The 13,011-nt window shown below is 45.4% G+C and overlaps 1 protein-coding gene across 1 annotated transcript; it reads left to right on the top strand.

The window, feature by feature from the left end:
* Nucleotides 1-4,222: 4,222 nt before the first annotated feature.
* Nucleotides 4,223-12,587, top strand: LOC144107636 (uncharacterized). The gene is made up of 6 exons (XM_077640736.1): nucleotides 4,223-4,338; nucleotides 5,619-5,770; nucleotides 8,478-8,558; nucleotides 10,602-10,640; nucleotides 11,186-11,236; nucleotides 12,456-12,587. The coding sequence occupies exons 1-6, from the start codon at nucleotides 4,278-4,280 to the stop codon at nucleotides 12,483-12,485; spliced, it is 414 nt and encodes a 137-aa protein (XP_077496862.1). The 5' UTR covers nucleotides 4,223-4,277; the 3' UTR covers nucleotides 12,486-12,587.
* Nucleotides 12,588-13,011: the final 424 nt, after the last annotated feature.

Genomic DNA, 13,011 nt, shown 5'->3' with positions numbered 1-13,011 from the left:
AAAGACCAGGGGGGTTTCAACCGTTTCCTTTGCCTTCGGACATAAATACTAAAGAACTAAGAGTATTGAGTGCCAAGTAAGCCTTCGACTCATATCTCTTGCAGAGCCGCTGGAGGAGGGATCGCCCAGCTATCGTCTCTCCTAGGCGGTCAAGATGCATTAGTAGTCTCTGAGAAGCGATAAGGCTAAGAGGTTTCGATAGGGAGTCATGAAGTACTGCCTTATTCGTAGCCGCCTGGGGAACTCCAATGGCTCTTATTAGGCCCTTTACGGCAAAGACCCGTATGACTCCTCCAGCTATGTGTTACGGCCGCCACCGCAGACTTCTTTTCGGGGCCAACCTCATACATTGCGTTCAGCCCTGAACGCAAAACTGTCTTCGCGGCTTGTTGGTGGTTGTGCCGGGCATACTTACGATTGTGGCAAAACAAATAACGAGGCGAAATTGTAGAGAAAATTCATTTGCCCAGAATAAGACTATCCGCAAAATGGACCACGAAAAATGAGCAATGTCATGGCTTGTCTTAAGCAGTGTCTTTAACACACCACTGTCGCTAATAAAAGCAAAAAAAAGACAAAAGATGCGGTGTGAACAACTCTGGGGTGGAAGTGGTGGCAGTGGTTCAGCAGAAGTTAAGGATGAATAAAAGAAGGTCTTTTCAATGGTTTGAAAATATCCAAGCAGTTCGTTAGTGTGGGCAACTGCTTTCTAGCGCATTCACACGTTGCTCTTTCATAGCATGACTTGCCACTTTTTGCGGTGGAAATAGCAGGAGCAGTAGTTTGAGGGAGGGGAACGTAGCACGGTTCGTCTGCGGCGCAGGGCGCGTGGCGCGCCACCCGAGGAAAGGGCCATCTACTAAAAACAGCGCGCCATACCTTTAGGATATTACATTCGCTGAATCTCGCTTTACACATTGTGTGACCATGCTGTCAAGTGTTTGCCTTGTGACCTTTTTCTTGTCTATTTATGCCAACTTCTGAAATGTGTGTCTACAAAAAATAAAGTCCTTTCATATGAAAATCCAACGCTTCGGGCAACGAAGAGCTCGAAACATTCTTTGCAATAACGTTGTGGTATTCCTGCCGCGTTTCAAGCAGCCGTTTTTCCAGCGTCAAATGACTGCTTTCAAGGTCACGCATTGAAGGGAAGCCCTCTTATTAACGACGCGCTTCAAGCGTAACTTTTTATGTGGATGAATGCACCGTCAGAAAATGATGGAAGGGGACCTTCGGTGCCGTAACAATGAGAATTACTCGGCTCCTGCTTTTGGAACGCGATGAAGCGTCAATTCCTGGCTTCCCTTTGTACAGATGCCCCCAAAATAACACGGCCGGGGCACCAAAGCTTAGAAAATTATGATACCACAGCGAGCTCTAGCAGAGAAAACAAATGCTCACAGTCTAGTCTTATACATCTGATGTTTAACTGATGAGTGACGCGGGCGAAGCGACCTAATTTCTTCACAGCTGCACACTCAGTTTTACATTTAGGGCACCTGTACACCTCTTCGACGCAGTGAAAAGCAAGAAAACTATTGATCACTAAATGGCGCGGGAATTATGGCGTGTACTTAAGTGTTGATTCGCCGCGAAATTGTAATGCTCACGCGTTCGGGCGCCAATGCTGGATTCTTCGCAGTCAAAGCACCGGTGTTTAAAAAATAACCCGTAATGTGGGATACCAGTCTGCTTGATGCCACAGATCTATGTTCTCAAACCAGAAAGCCTCAATATTCAGCACATATCTATGGCAACGCTTTGAGGCAAGAAGGACGAATACGCGTCATATAGGCTTTTTCTAACCTTCTAATATAGACCGTTCCTAGCCTTCCGCGATAAAGAACCCACAAGCCCACAAAAGCGTCCTACTTATTAAAGTGTTCGCTAGTTTAGAAAATAGATACACTCCAGCTTTCCTGAGTGATGCCACGAAATACGGAATAGAATTGGAATAGAATTGCAAAAGTTTCACATTGCTTGTAACTAGGTTCCGTAGATGCCCCTCTAATTTTTTTGTTTATGATTTGGCCTTATTACCATGTTGTGTTCTTATAATGTGTGGTTGTCTGCCCCGTGACCATATCCTTGCCTCCTTCTCTCTACTGCTTCTGTAATGTTGACTACAATAAATGCTTTCAAATACTACGCTGTGTGGGCAAGGCCTACCCAGAATATTCGTTGAGGTAGTCTCGCTTTGCTGCGAAGCTTTCAACCATCCAAATTTCCAGCGGAAAATGGCTTTTTTTTTCAAGGTCTCGTATTGAAGGGAAATCACTCTTCTTAACCCCTCGGGTAAAGCATGACTCTTCATGCGAGTGATGGTTCCGCCAGACAGTGATGGAAAGGGACCTTTGACGTCTTAATAACGCGAGTTCCTCAGTTCTTGCTTTTGGCAAGCGATGAAGCGTGAATACCTGGCTTCCTGGCACGGTAAAAAGAATAATAATAATAATAATTGGCTTTTGGGGAAAGGAAATGGCGCAGTATCTGTCTCATATATTGTTGGACACCTGAACCGCGCCGTATACGGGAAGGGATAAAGGAGGGAGTGAAAGAAGAAAGGAAGAAAGAGATGCCGTAGTGGAGGGCTCCGGAATAATTTCGACCACCTGGGGATCTTTAAAGTGCACTGACATCGCACAGCACACGGGTGCCTTAGCGTTTTTCCTCCATGAAAACGCAGCCGCCGCGGTCGGGTTCGAATCCGGGAACTCCGGATCAGTAGCCGAGCGCCCTAACCACTGAGCTACCATGGCGGGCCTGGCACGGTGGAAAACGAGAAAATTGTTGATCCTTCATTAGCGAGAGAATACTATCCCGTACTTAAATGTGTATTATTTGACAAAGTGTGCCACCCACACTTAAAGGCCTGCTCTGAATTGTTTGGATTAGATGAATGATTAATAAGAGATTTATAAGGTACAATCCTTCATACTGTAGATTGAAATGGTCCTACTAGAATGCCCAATTATTCAGCACGTTTCTGTGACACCGCTGTGAGGAAGTGTGTGGGAAGACGTGTCATATAGAAAAGACGATGAACATTATTCAGTACATTGAGATGCCTTATGATGTTATCTGAAGTTTATTATCCGTGACGCATGTGCTACGTAACGTTCTCTGCTCCCCCCGCGTTGCACTCCTCCTCCCTCCTCATCACCTTGCTGCTCCAGCGTGGCCGGTACAGTGAACGTCACGTGGCGCGTGAGTCACGGAGTGTTGCGATTTGATGGACGTTGCTTTGCGCTACCCGCAGGCGCGCGGTTTTTGATTGACGCGAGAAATGGCGCCAATTTGTTGAGCCACAGCTGCGCGGGACATTGCGCTTTGAAAATTTTAACAGAAAACACTGGCGCCAAATCACGCAACACAAAGCAAGAAAGACAGTCTTTCTTGCTGGTCTTTCTTGCTGATATGGCTATTACTCATTGTATTATTAAAACTATATTATTAAAAAGTGATATGGCTATTACTAAGAACCGGCTGCAAGTCGTTGACTGCAGTCAGGTGACTATCTGTAAAAGTTAAAAAAATAACTATAACAATTAGGCAAACCCACTGTAAGGCAAAGCAAAAAATTTGGAAGGAGGCTTATAGCGCTACGCTACTATTGCTACACGACTATTGCAAAAACGACTACGTAGGAACGGAGCAAATATTTACTGACTTGTAGTGGCACTTGGCTGTTCAACGTTGCTTTTTTTTAAAAGGAATTCCGTAAAGAAAGCAAATGTGCATTATTATGAATGCCAGTTCTAACTAGATATGTCACTGAAATTCAAAGACGTAGGAGAACTGCGGGAGAAAAAGCCCATTCAGGCAGCCAGGACAGTGTCGCAGGTGGGCTGGACTCGGGCACGAACCTAACAAGGAAAAATATGCGGATTTACTTGTGCATGCCACGCCAGCCACGGGACGAGGAAAGCTCCCGACCCGAAGGAGCGTGACCGCCTTTCACGCAACTTCGTGCTCTCGGGGAGACATTGAATAATTCGCAGTGTTGTCACTTAGCTGCCCCCGTCATCTCGGACCATTTTTCAAGAGTCGCGACTCAAGGACGACGTCCATCTGTCTGGCGCGATTTCGCAGTTGTTTGATCGTCATGACGTGAACGAATGAATGCCTCGTATTGAGCCTGCTTTTGCATGCTCACTCAGGCGAGTGGACCCGTCTTTTGAGAGAAGCTTTAAGAGGGCGGGGGTCCGTCGCTTATTCATACATCGACATTGTAGACAGCCCGACCCTCTAGGCCACTGCTTTGGGCTGGAGTTACCATGCGCCTCAAGTTCCTAGCGGCTTTGCTCCTCATCATCAATGGCGCAGGACTCGGACGAGGTGAGTCAGGTGTTCAGTGCACACGGAAGGCTTGAAAAGTATATTTGAGTATTGCCTCAAACGCGTCTGTGCTTTCTTGCTGCGCTCCTGGGCTGTATATTTCTTGACAGATGAGACAGAGAGTGGGAAAAAAAAATTGTATGGGCTAGAAGAAAGAGCTGCGCAAATCCAACAATTTTTGACAAAAGCATTTTCGAGTGATAAAATGTTTACGAGCGCAATTTTTTTATATATTGTAAGTTTTCGCCATAGCAATCAATAAATCCGCAGATCTCTCGGCAGCAGCCATGAATTTTATTGCTATTAGTGTTTTTGCTACCATCAAAAGCGTTACCCATTTTTGTTCTACGGCAGTCTTAACTGTGCGAAGCGAGCGATGGAAGCACTATAAAAGAATGATTTCACTACGTATCAAATGAGTGGAGCATTACCTCTAATATACCTATGCCAGTACCTTACAGTTTTCCGATATTCAAAATTTTTGTCCATGATTGTTGGACAAGCAAGACAGATCGTGTTCTGAAAGGGACAGCCATACATATACTTTTCTTGAACGGAACTTGTATTCTAACGACGGCAACTCTGCACACCTAACTGCAGTTACGACAGCACGTCCGCAAACCGGGGCTGCAATTAAATGTTATTTAAAGAAAGGCACTAACACTATGCCCACAAAGTGCATCACAATCCCTTTACTGGGTTGCCAATAGCTTTAATACCTGCATTACTGGATGCTGCGGGCGTTGTTAGTGCAAGAGCTTTTTCGCATGATGCTTTCAATCGCCCCCTTATATGATAACCGTAGCAGCCGTAAATTAAGGCGGCATCAAATGTTTTGCGTTCGGTCATTCATGTTTCGCGGGCAAATCTTGGTAAAGCCAGCGGGCATTCACGGTGAGCGCTCGATTAGCCTGAATACGAATAAGTGCAGTAAATCGACACGCAGACGGAACTGCGAGGCACGAATGGATGTTGTCGGTCCCTAAACAAGATTTTAGAACCTCAGTAGTGACGTAGTGGTGGCGCGCTCGGGCCGTGTGGGGAAGACAGCCATGCCTGCGTTAGAGAAAACCGTTCGCGTCGTCAGCGTTATAACCACACAGAATGCACAATCGTTAGCGGAGAGGCTGCTGGGACTCAATCCACTGGCTCGGTGGTCGATTCTCTACTCCTCAGGGGATGAGAGGTTCGGGAGAAGCCTGTCGAGCTGCCACCTCAGGCTCCGAGCAAGTTTTTGGCATTAGCCGAAATGTTATCTCACCCCTACTTGCACCCTGCAGGTCAGGAAGGCGGACTCAAGGAGATGCTGAAAAAAATCGTCGAGGAGAAGGTCACCGACCCGTACAGCAAGGAGTTGTTTATGAGCAAGTTCTCAGACATGCAGACGTGCCTCCTGGACATGGCATCGATGACTCCACAAGTGGCCATGCAGGTTAGTAAAGGCCAATAATAATGAAAAGAAGAGGGTAATTACTCGTTAGCATCCGTGCAAGACTAGCAATAGGTCTACAAAGGAGTTTTACAGCTTTCACAGATATTTAATAATTGAAAGAAAATTTGTCCTGGTCCGGAGATCGAGCACGGGACCACCGCCTGTCCAGGGCATTGGCTCTATCAACTTAGCTAACCAAGACCGCTAGCATGCTGATGGTATAAAGCTAGACGGAATGCACCAACTACTCGAAGTGGGGGCAATGTTTGTGCGATCGATTTAAGGAAATCCCGCAAGGTGGAGTCGATTTATTAAGAGAGTAATTACTCTTAAGCATCCACCTAAGCGCAGCCAGGGGCGTGAAAGGAGGATATAAAGCGTTCGCAGAAACTTCTTAATTGATGAATAATTTATCCTGGCTCAAGATTCTGTGAAATCTGTATAGCTTTTTTTTTTGTAGCCGCAAGGCATAGTTTGGGTTTCGCTAATCAGTAATCACTCTAATATTACAAATCTGCTCCACAGTGGAGGATTCCACTAAAACATTACAAAACATTCTTACAACTGCGAGTTGTTGATCAACTCGGTCTCACGCTAATCTACATGCTGGTTGCTAACTAGGAAGCGCCAAAAACGGACGAGGGACGGAGTTGGGGACACAAAAACACGTTAAGAGCGCTACTACCAACTGTTTATTCATGCTGTAGTACAGGGGATATATACGGACAGAACTTCGAGCATGATACTAGTGCTAATCTCGTGCGGCACCTTGCTTCATGCACGTGTAGGGCAAGATTTGAGAAGACCACGATTCTTGACAAGAGCAGTAATTATAAGGCTAGGCTCGTTTTAGAGGCTTATTATATCAAAAACCTGTCCGTACGTTGTGTCAGTGACACGTCTGTACACGTATATTCATCTGAATGTGCTTTTTTAGATTCGTTTTTTGATTAACTTGTGCGCTTGACTGATGTCCGCTCTTTGTGCCTTCTCTACGCGCATGCTCGCCATTCCCTTCTTTTATATCCCCTGTACTACAGCATGAATAAACAGTTGGTAGTAGCGCTCGTGAACGTGTTTTTGTGTCCTCTACTCCGCCCCTCGTCCGTTTTTTGCGCTTCCTAGTAAACAACATGCATCGCCAACTAGCCCGACAGCTTTCTTTCCTGAACTACATGTTTGTGGTGAAACTTCATTCAGCAAGAGAGTTCGAGGCCCGCAGGCTCCCTGTGTCTCCGCACGACCCCGCTCACGGTCAAAACGTTCATATGGTGTTGGTCCATGACGTATGCGGCCCGGCTGACGGCGATCTTCTGCCTGGTCAGGCCTGCTGGATGTAGTGAGGTCTCCCAGTCCTCCCAGGTTAGAAGAAGCACCGGCCCGGCGGGGGAAGGGGACTCCGGGCATGTCAGGAGGATGTGGGTAACGGTGGCCTTGGGGTGGGAGTACAAGATGCATGCAGGGGCTACCTGCATAACTTTAGAAAGATTGGCTGGTGTAGCCAGTGTTCGCGCCTGCAGGGGACGCCAGACTGTTCGCTGGTAGAGAGGGATGGGTGAGGTGGCGAGCAGATTAGACTCTCAGCGCGGGAGTTTGCGGAGAGCTCAGCAAACGAGTGCATACGCTCCTTCGAGAAATCCCCCACGAGGCCCACCTGTTGAGAGTTGAGAATTGAGGGCTCCCTGTTGAGCAGGCGACACGTTCCTCCATTCCGCGCCGTCATCGTCGGCGTAGTCGGCTTGATACGGCACCTGACAGGTGGCATGTGAATGCATGTCACAGGTGGCTTGGCAGGTAGTAGCAGAGCTAAGCGCCACCTGTTACTGCAAGAGTGAATGAATGCACAAACGGAAGGTGGCTGCCACAGGAAGATCTCTGAGGGTGGCTAGCAGCGTTACACGCTACCTGCCAGCGGCGGTAGGTGGCGTCTGAAGAGCTGCGCTAAAATTTCGCACTACCCACGACCGTAATCGTCTGTCAATTTTTTCCGCAACTCACGTGGTCTAAAGTGAACTACACGTCACAGCCATTGTTCGGTTGATGAAGCCGAAACAACACGAGAGAAGATATTAAACTGGGAATTATTTAGCGGTCGTAGGCGAATACCACGTGGTGACCCATGTATCAATGTTTAACGTATCACTTGAAAGAAGAGAATACGCAATTAAATTAGGTGCCTATAATCTTTTAAGAGGAAACTACGAAGAGCATCCGGCGACTGCATTAGGCTCCATAGAATGAGAGCGCGTGTTTCATCTCTGTAGCTTAGGCAGCACTGCCAAGAAAAGTTGTATTTGTAGTTGCATTACAGTTGTGGTTGCAGTTGTATTGCCAACAGAAGTTGTAGAAAAGTTGTATAGCATTGCTTCTTGTTTTGGTACCACAATATACCTTATATGTTACGCTGCTGCAGCGGCCACTATAACGACTACTACTGTTCCATTGATATTCTATTCCAGGCAGTATAAATATCCTTTTCCACCAGCATGACGTGTTTGGATGGCCTCGGGCCAGCAGACAGGCCACATGGGATTAGTGACTCTGGCGGAAAATTTTCTCGACGTTTAACGCTGCTTTTCAGCAGAGTACTTTTTTTTAACCACTACCATCGTCCTGATAGTATTATGGCTTGTAAAAAAACGGAGACCACTGAACTACCTGTTGACGTTTCTACACAAGCATCGTATTTTTTCTTACCAACTTGCAGGTCGTCCAGCAGATGGTACCGGCCCTCAATGACTGCGGCTCGAAGCTGGCTTCGGAAGCTGACGACCAGAAGGCAGCTGTGGTAAAGGCGTTAGCCAATCACTAAATTTTCCGGCTCCTCAGTTCCGCTCGAAACTCGGTGTAATCTCCTTTTGTCCTGGCGTCCCGAACGCCAAACAATCGAAGAATGTTTAGATATGCTCTGGCGCTAGTTCGTGCTAAGGCAATATGGCGCAAGCTGGGTCCAGGGGCGAGGATGCGGCTCCAGAAATAACCGCACTACGACGCAGTGTCTGTGCCCTTTTCTTTCTATCGGCCTCGTCCGTAAACGGAGTATACGCTTTCTTGTCTTGCAGCCGGCACAATTGTTTGACGTGCTGTTGAACTATTAGTATACCATGCACCTACATTCGGCCACAGGGGCATTGCAGTAGTAGTGTTCACCGCTTTCAAGCCGTATAATAAATTAAACAATAAAGTGCAAGCAGTAAAACAAGATAAATCGAATATTCCGGTAAGGACAAAAGAACAGCATGTGCACAAAATGTGGTAGTAAAGAACACTCGAAATGAAAAAAAAAAGATTCACAGGCGGTCAGTGGGCCATGCAACGAAAATGTGTAGCAGTAGACTTTGATTCCTGTTTGCATGACACGACACATGAGGCAGGTAATTTCACATCCACCTTTATTGAACACTTAAGACTTTGTTGTACTTTTTTACACTTGACTCCCTTGCAGATTTAGATCTATTTCATCTCTAATCCCCATTATCTTTAGACAACCGCTTATGGAGGTGGCTCGCGCAGAAACACTTCAACCGAAGGATGGCATCCGGCGAGCTCTGCTATCTCCGCTCCTATTTTCAACTCATTTCTGTTCTCACTCTCCACCTTCCACGGTAGCCACCCGTCGGGTTGTCGCCGTTGCAACCCCCCTCAGGTTGTGGATTCTTCCACCTACTCAGAATTTCTCCTCCGTTTTAGTTAAAAAGATAATTATCAGAAATTAGTTAACCGGCAAACTAGTTCACTATATTCACCCGTTTTCTCATGTTCGCCGAAATTGATACTATTTTGCTGCAGAAGCCGTTTTCGTAACTCGAACAGCCTATTTTTAAAATTTAGTGACCGGCTTGCCTGAAACACCTGGTGTAGTTTTGTCAAAAGTGAAAAGAGACCCTTCCAATTAAATGGTGTTCACTTCTTCCGGCTGAAAGATGGCGCTGCTTGATGGCTAGTAAATCTGGGTTTACCTAGTGCGGGCAGTGAGGAGGGTGCCAATCAGGGCGCCTTGCAAGGTGTGCTTCCACGCAGCGCGGCGGAACGCTGGGTGTGGTGTAAGGCACTTCGTTAGGCTGGAGGTTTTATAACGTTGCCTGTCTTGAACATAATGGCTTTTTGACACGTGAATGTTTCATAACGGCGGTTACTACTAATGAAAGCAAATAAAATGGTATATTACGTGATAGCGTATACAGCTCGTTTGGTCGAATAGCTGTCGGTGTAGTAGGCGCCGCGTGTCGGAAATAATCGGGGGCCCCGTAAAAAAAATCCTATTATGCCAGCTGTTTCCCGCAGAATGTTCCGGATGGTGTCGCACGATTCAGCGTTTGGTACAGCATAAACTTACTAGTTAAGTTTGAGCCTATCTCGTGGCAGGGATTCGAACTGGTGACGTATTATTTGAAGGCCATGTAAAAACAATCGTATCATGGTAATTTGTGGTTCTAGTGATTGATTATTGATTGGTGTGTGATAGGCGATGATGAATTAATGAACTCTTTTTAAATAATTATTTGCTGAATGAAATAAATGAAAAAAAAATGGAAAAGAGGATTTAAAGATGTCAAAATGCTCAGAATGGAAAGCCAATGCTCGATGATACTAATTAAGAAAATTTACAGTGTGTATTTGATAACTTGCTTAATTGAAACAATTGAAAAAATTGAAAAATTCGTTCAAAGGCGTCAAACTGCTCAGAATGTGAAGCCTATACCACTACGCTATCGCGTCATACCATTAAGACGGAGCTTAAGTGTCCTTTCTAATTTTGATATTTTGAAAACGAATTATGCAATCAATAGAAAGCTAACTGAACTATTATCGTTCTGTGTCTTTGTTACAGTACATAAGCTGCACAGGGGAGGCGGTAGCCAAAGTCAAGGTGAGTGTCTTGACAAGATATTGAAACATGTTGCTCTAGAATATACATGCATGTCCCGGCAAAACCTAAGAGGTGTTTGTAACGAGGGCTGTAGTTAACGTTACCAAGGAACTGAAATGTTCCCTGCTCCAGACAATATGCAAGCTGAAAAAGAGAGACGTGCATATTTTTGGTCATCGAGAACACCTGAGCTCAAACTTTCCACTAAGCGTTTTCTGTACGTCGATTTAAAATGTACAGGATGTTTCAATCTTTTTGTCGCGTGAATTGTTAGAGATATGATTCCTCGAACCACGCTTTTGTTTCAAATTATAGATGTGGCTGAGGTTGATGCTATTAAAGTTATCTTAGCCTTGACAATAGCAGTCACCCAATATTTTTTTTTTTTTTGGTCGGGACACACCTTGGACGGAGGGACTTCTAAAATGCCAGAAAACAAATGACGCTTTCATATTCTTCTTCGTGTTTGGCTTGCACACTAGTAGTTCGCGGTTAGCACTATCTCGTGACTTCATCAATTTTAGTCGGCAATGTTTGCATTACAGGCTGGAACTGGAATGAACGATGATGACGCAAAGACCTTCGATGACGGCATGGTGAGTGCTATCTAGTACGTCTGGGAGTGCAACATGAAGGGAATAAAAAGGGCGTTTCCTCAACAGAAAGAGATATCTAGAGCAAGCCGGCTCTTAAGCAGTAGTGTCCTATTCTTCAGACATTAGTTTCGAATACGAAAAACCTTCTTTCAAACTGCGATTGTGGACATGTACCGTTGTGCCTGGGCTCATTTGGTAAGTCACTGAATTTTCCAAGTCAAAATGATTTTCGTTAGTTTGCAGCAATATAAAGATTATTTGATATTTCATTTTCATCCTTTTTGCTCACGGTAATCTTCATAACAATTTGTAAGCAGTGCTCAAGGGGTCAGCGAACCTGGTAAGCAACAAGCGTCTGTATGCCAATCTTCGAAATGGGCTTGCACTTTCCATTTGGGGTCATTCGCAGTGATTGAAATGTTCAATGTATGTTTCAATTGGCGCTTCAGAAATGATGAACAACAGTGTACAGTTTCCCTGCACGAGAAGCATGGTAAAGGATGGCCTGAACGTGCCAGAAAGTCTATCGTCGCAGTGTGGTATTAACTTCATGCTGCGACTGCTTTCAACCCACTCGCTCATTTCCTTGTATGCAGCAATCGTAAACAGTATTCTAGCCTGCGAGGTTAGTCTAAAAACAAAACAAAAATAAATATCGCCATTTTCATTGTGGTTCCAGAGGCCGGATCGGACGCAAAGAAACAGCTGTGGACAGCCTTGTGGGATGAAAAACCTAAAATACATACTCGTTAGTTGGGTTTAACTAAGCTTTTGCGAAAGTTTGTGGATGTAGCTAGCGCATACGTGTGCTAAACCACGGTATAAAATTAATTCGGTCTGTGTTTTCCGGTCGCGCCTGTAAGGTACATTGTTAAGCATTATTATAAGAAAATAGAGACCGTGTTTAATACTAGGGAGGCTTGCTTGGGAACAGATTTATGGGCTTTTACTAACAAGATTTACGAAAGGTAATATATGTGAAAAAAAACTTTTTGGAACCAGCACATCATACCTGGCTCTGTAGACGTTGAGTTTTGTCGTCGTCCTCGCTTGACGGGTTGCCAAAGAAATCGCCTTAGGACACAGCCCTTAACTTTCGTCTGCTCCTTGAAAGCATCCTAATGCTACAACGGTAAGAGGCTTATTACTAAGCGAGGCTTTCATTAATAAGTAAACGATCGTCGATATTTGGCACTAATCCTTTCTTACTTTCTTCCAGGAGTGCCTAAAGAAGGCGTTGGGCTTCTGATGATTGCGATTGTGCAGCGTTCGTCTCCAGGTTATTCTAGAACCTTGGAGAAATGCATTTTCTAATAGTTCTCCCGCAGCAACCAGTCGAATAAATTTTAAGCAATCAGCAAAACCCTTGACCGCTTTGACTTGAGTGTGCATTAATGTAGAAGAACTTCAGCCCACTTTCATGCTGCATACTATTGCCGCTGTCTTCTTTCGAATCACAGACGACAGTGGCCGCAGACAATTTTTCCTTCCTCAGCGCTCATTTCGAAGCCATACACCACCCACTAAGTGCCCATCAACCACCGAACAACATATATAAAGTAAACTTTACTTTTTTCAGCATCCAACGTCCACTGGACAGGAGTGATGTAGAGGGGGGGGCAAGCAGAAAGCCTTACAAAACAAGGCCCGCACCTCGTGCAGACGACAGCGACGCAGTGCTGACATAAAAAAGGTGTAAGCAACAGACATCTTAAACACTGGTGTACACTGACGGAAGCTATTAGATGTATGGTGCGCAAAAATGAAACAATCGT

This window comes from Amblyomma americanum, chromosome 10, assembly GCF_052857255.1.
Source record: "Amblyomma americanum isolate KBUSLIRL-KWMA chromosome 10, ASM5285725v1, whole genome shotgun sequence".
NCBI lineage: Eukaryota > Metazoa > Arthropoda > Arachnida > Ixodida > Ixodidae > Amblyomma > Amblyomma americanum.
This window is presented reverse-complemented; position numbering and strand designations above follow the sequence as displayed.

Coding starts and splice junctions, on each gene's coding strand:
- LOC144107636 (XM_077640736.1), top strand. CDS start 4,278: ATGCGCCTCAAGTTCCTAGCGGCTTTGCTCCTCATCATCAATGGCGCA. Junction 5,771..8,477: donor CTCCACAAGTGGCCATGCAG/GTTAGTAAAGGC, acceptor ACCAACTTGCAG/GTCGTCCAGCAGATGGTACC. Junction 11,237..12,455: donor AGACCTTCGATGACGGCATG/GTGAGTGCTATC, acceptor ACTTTCTTCCAG/GAGTGCCTAAAGAAGGCGTT.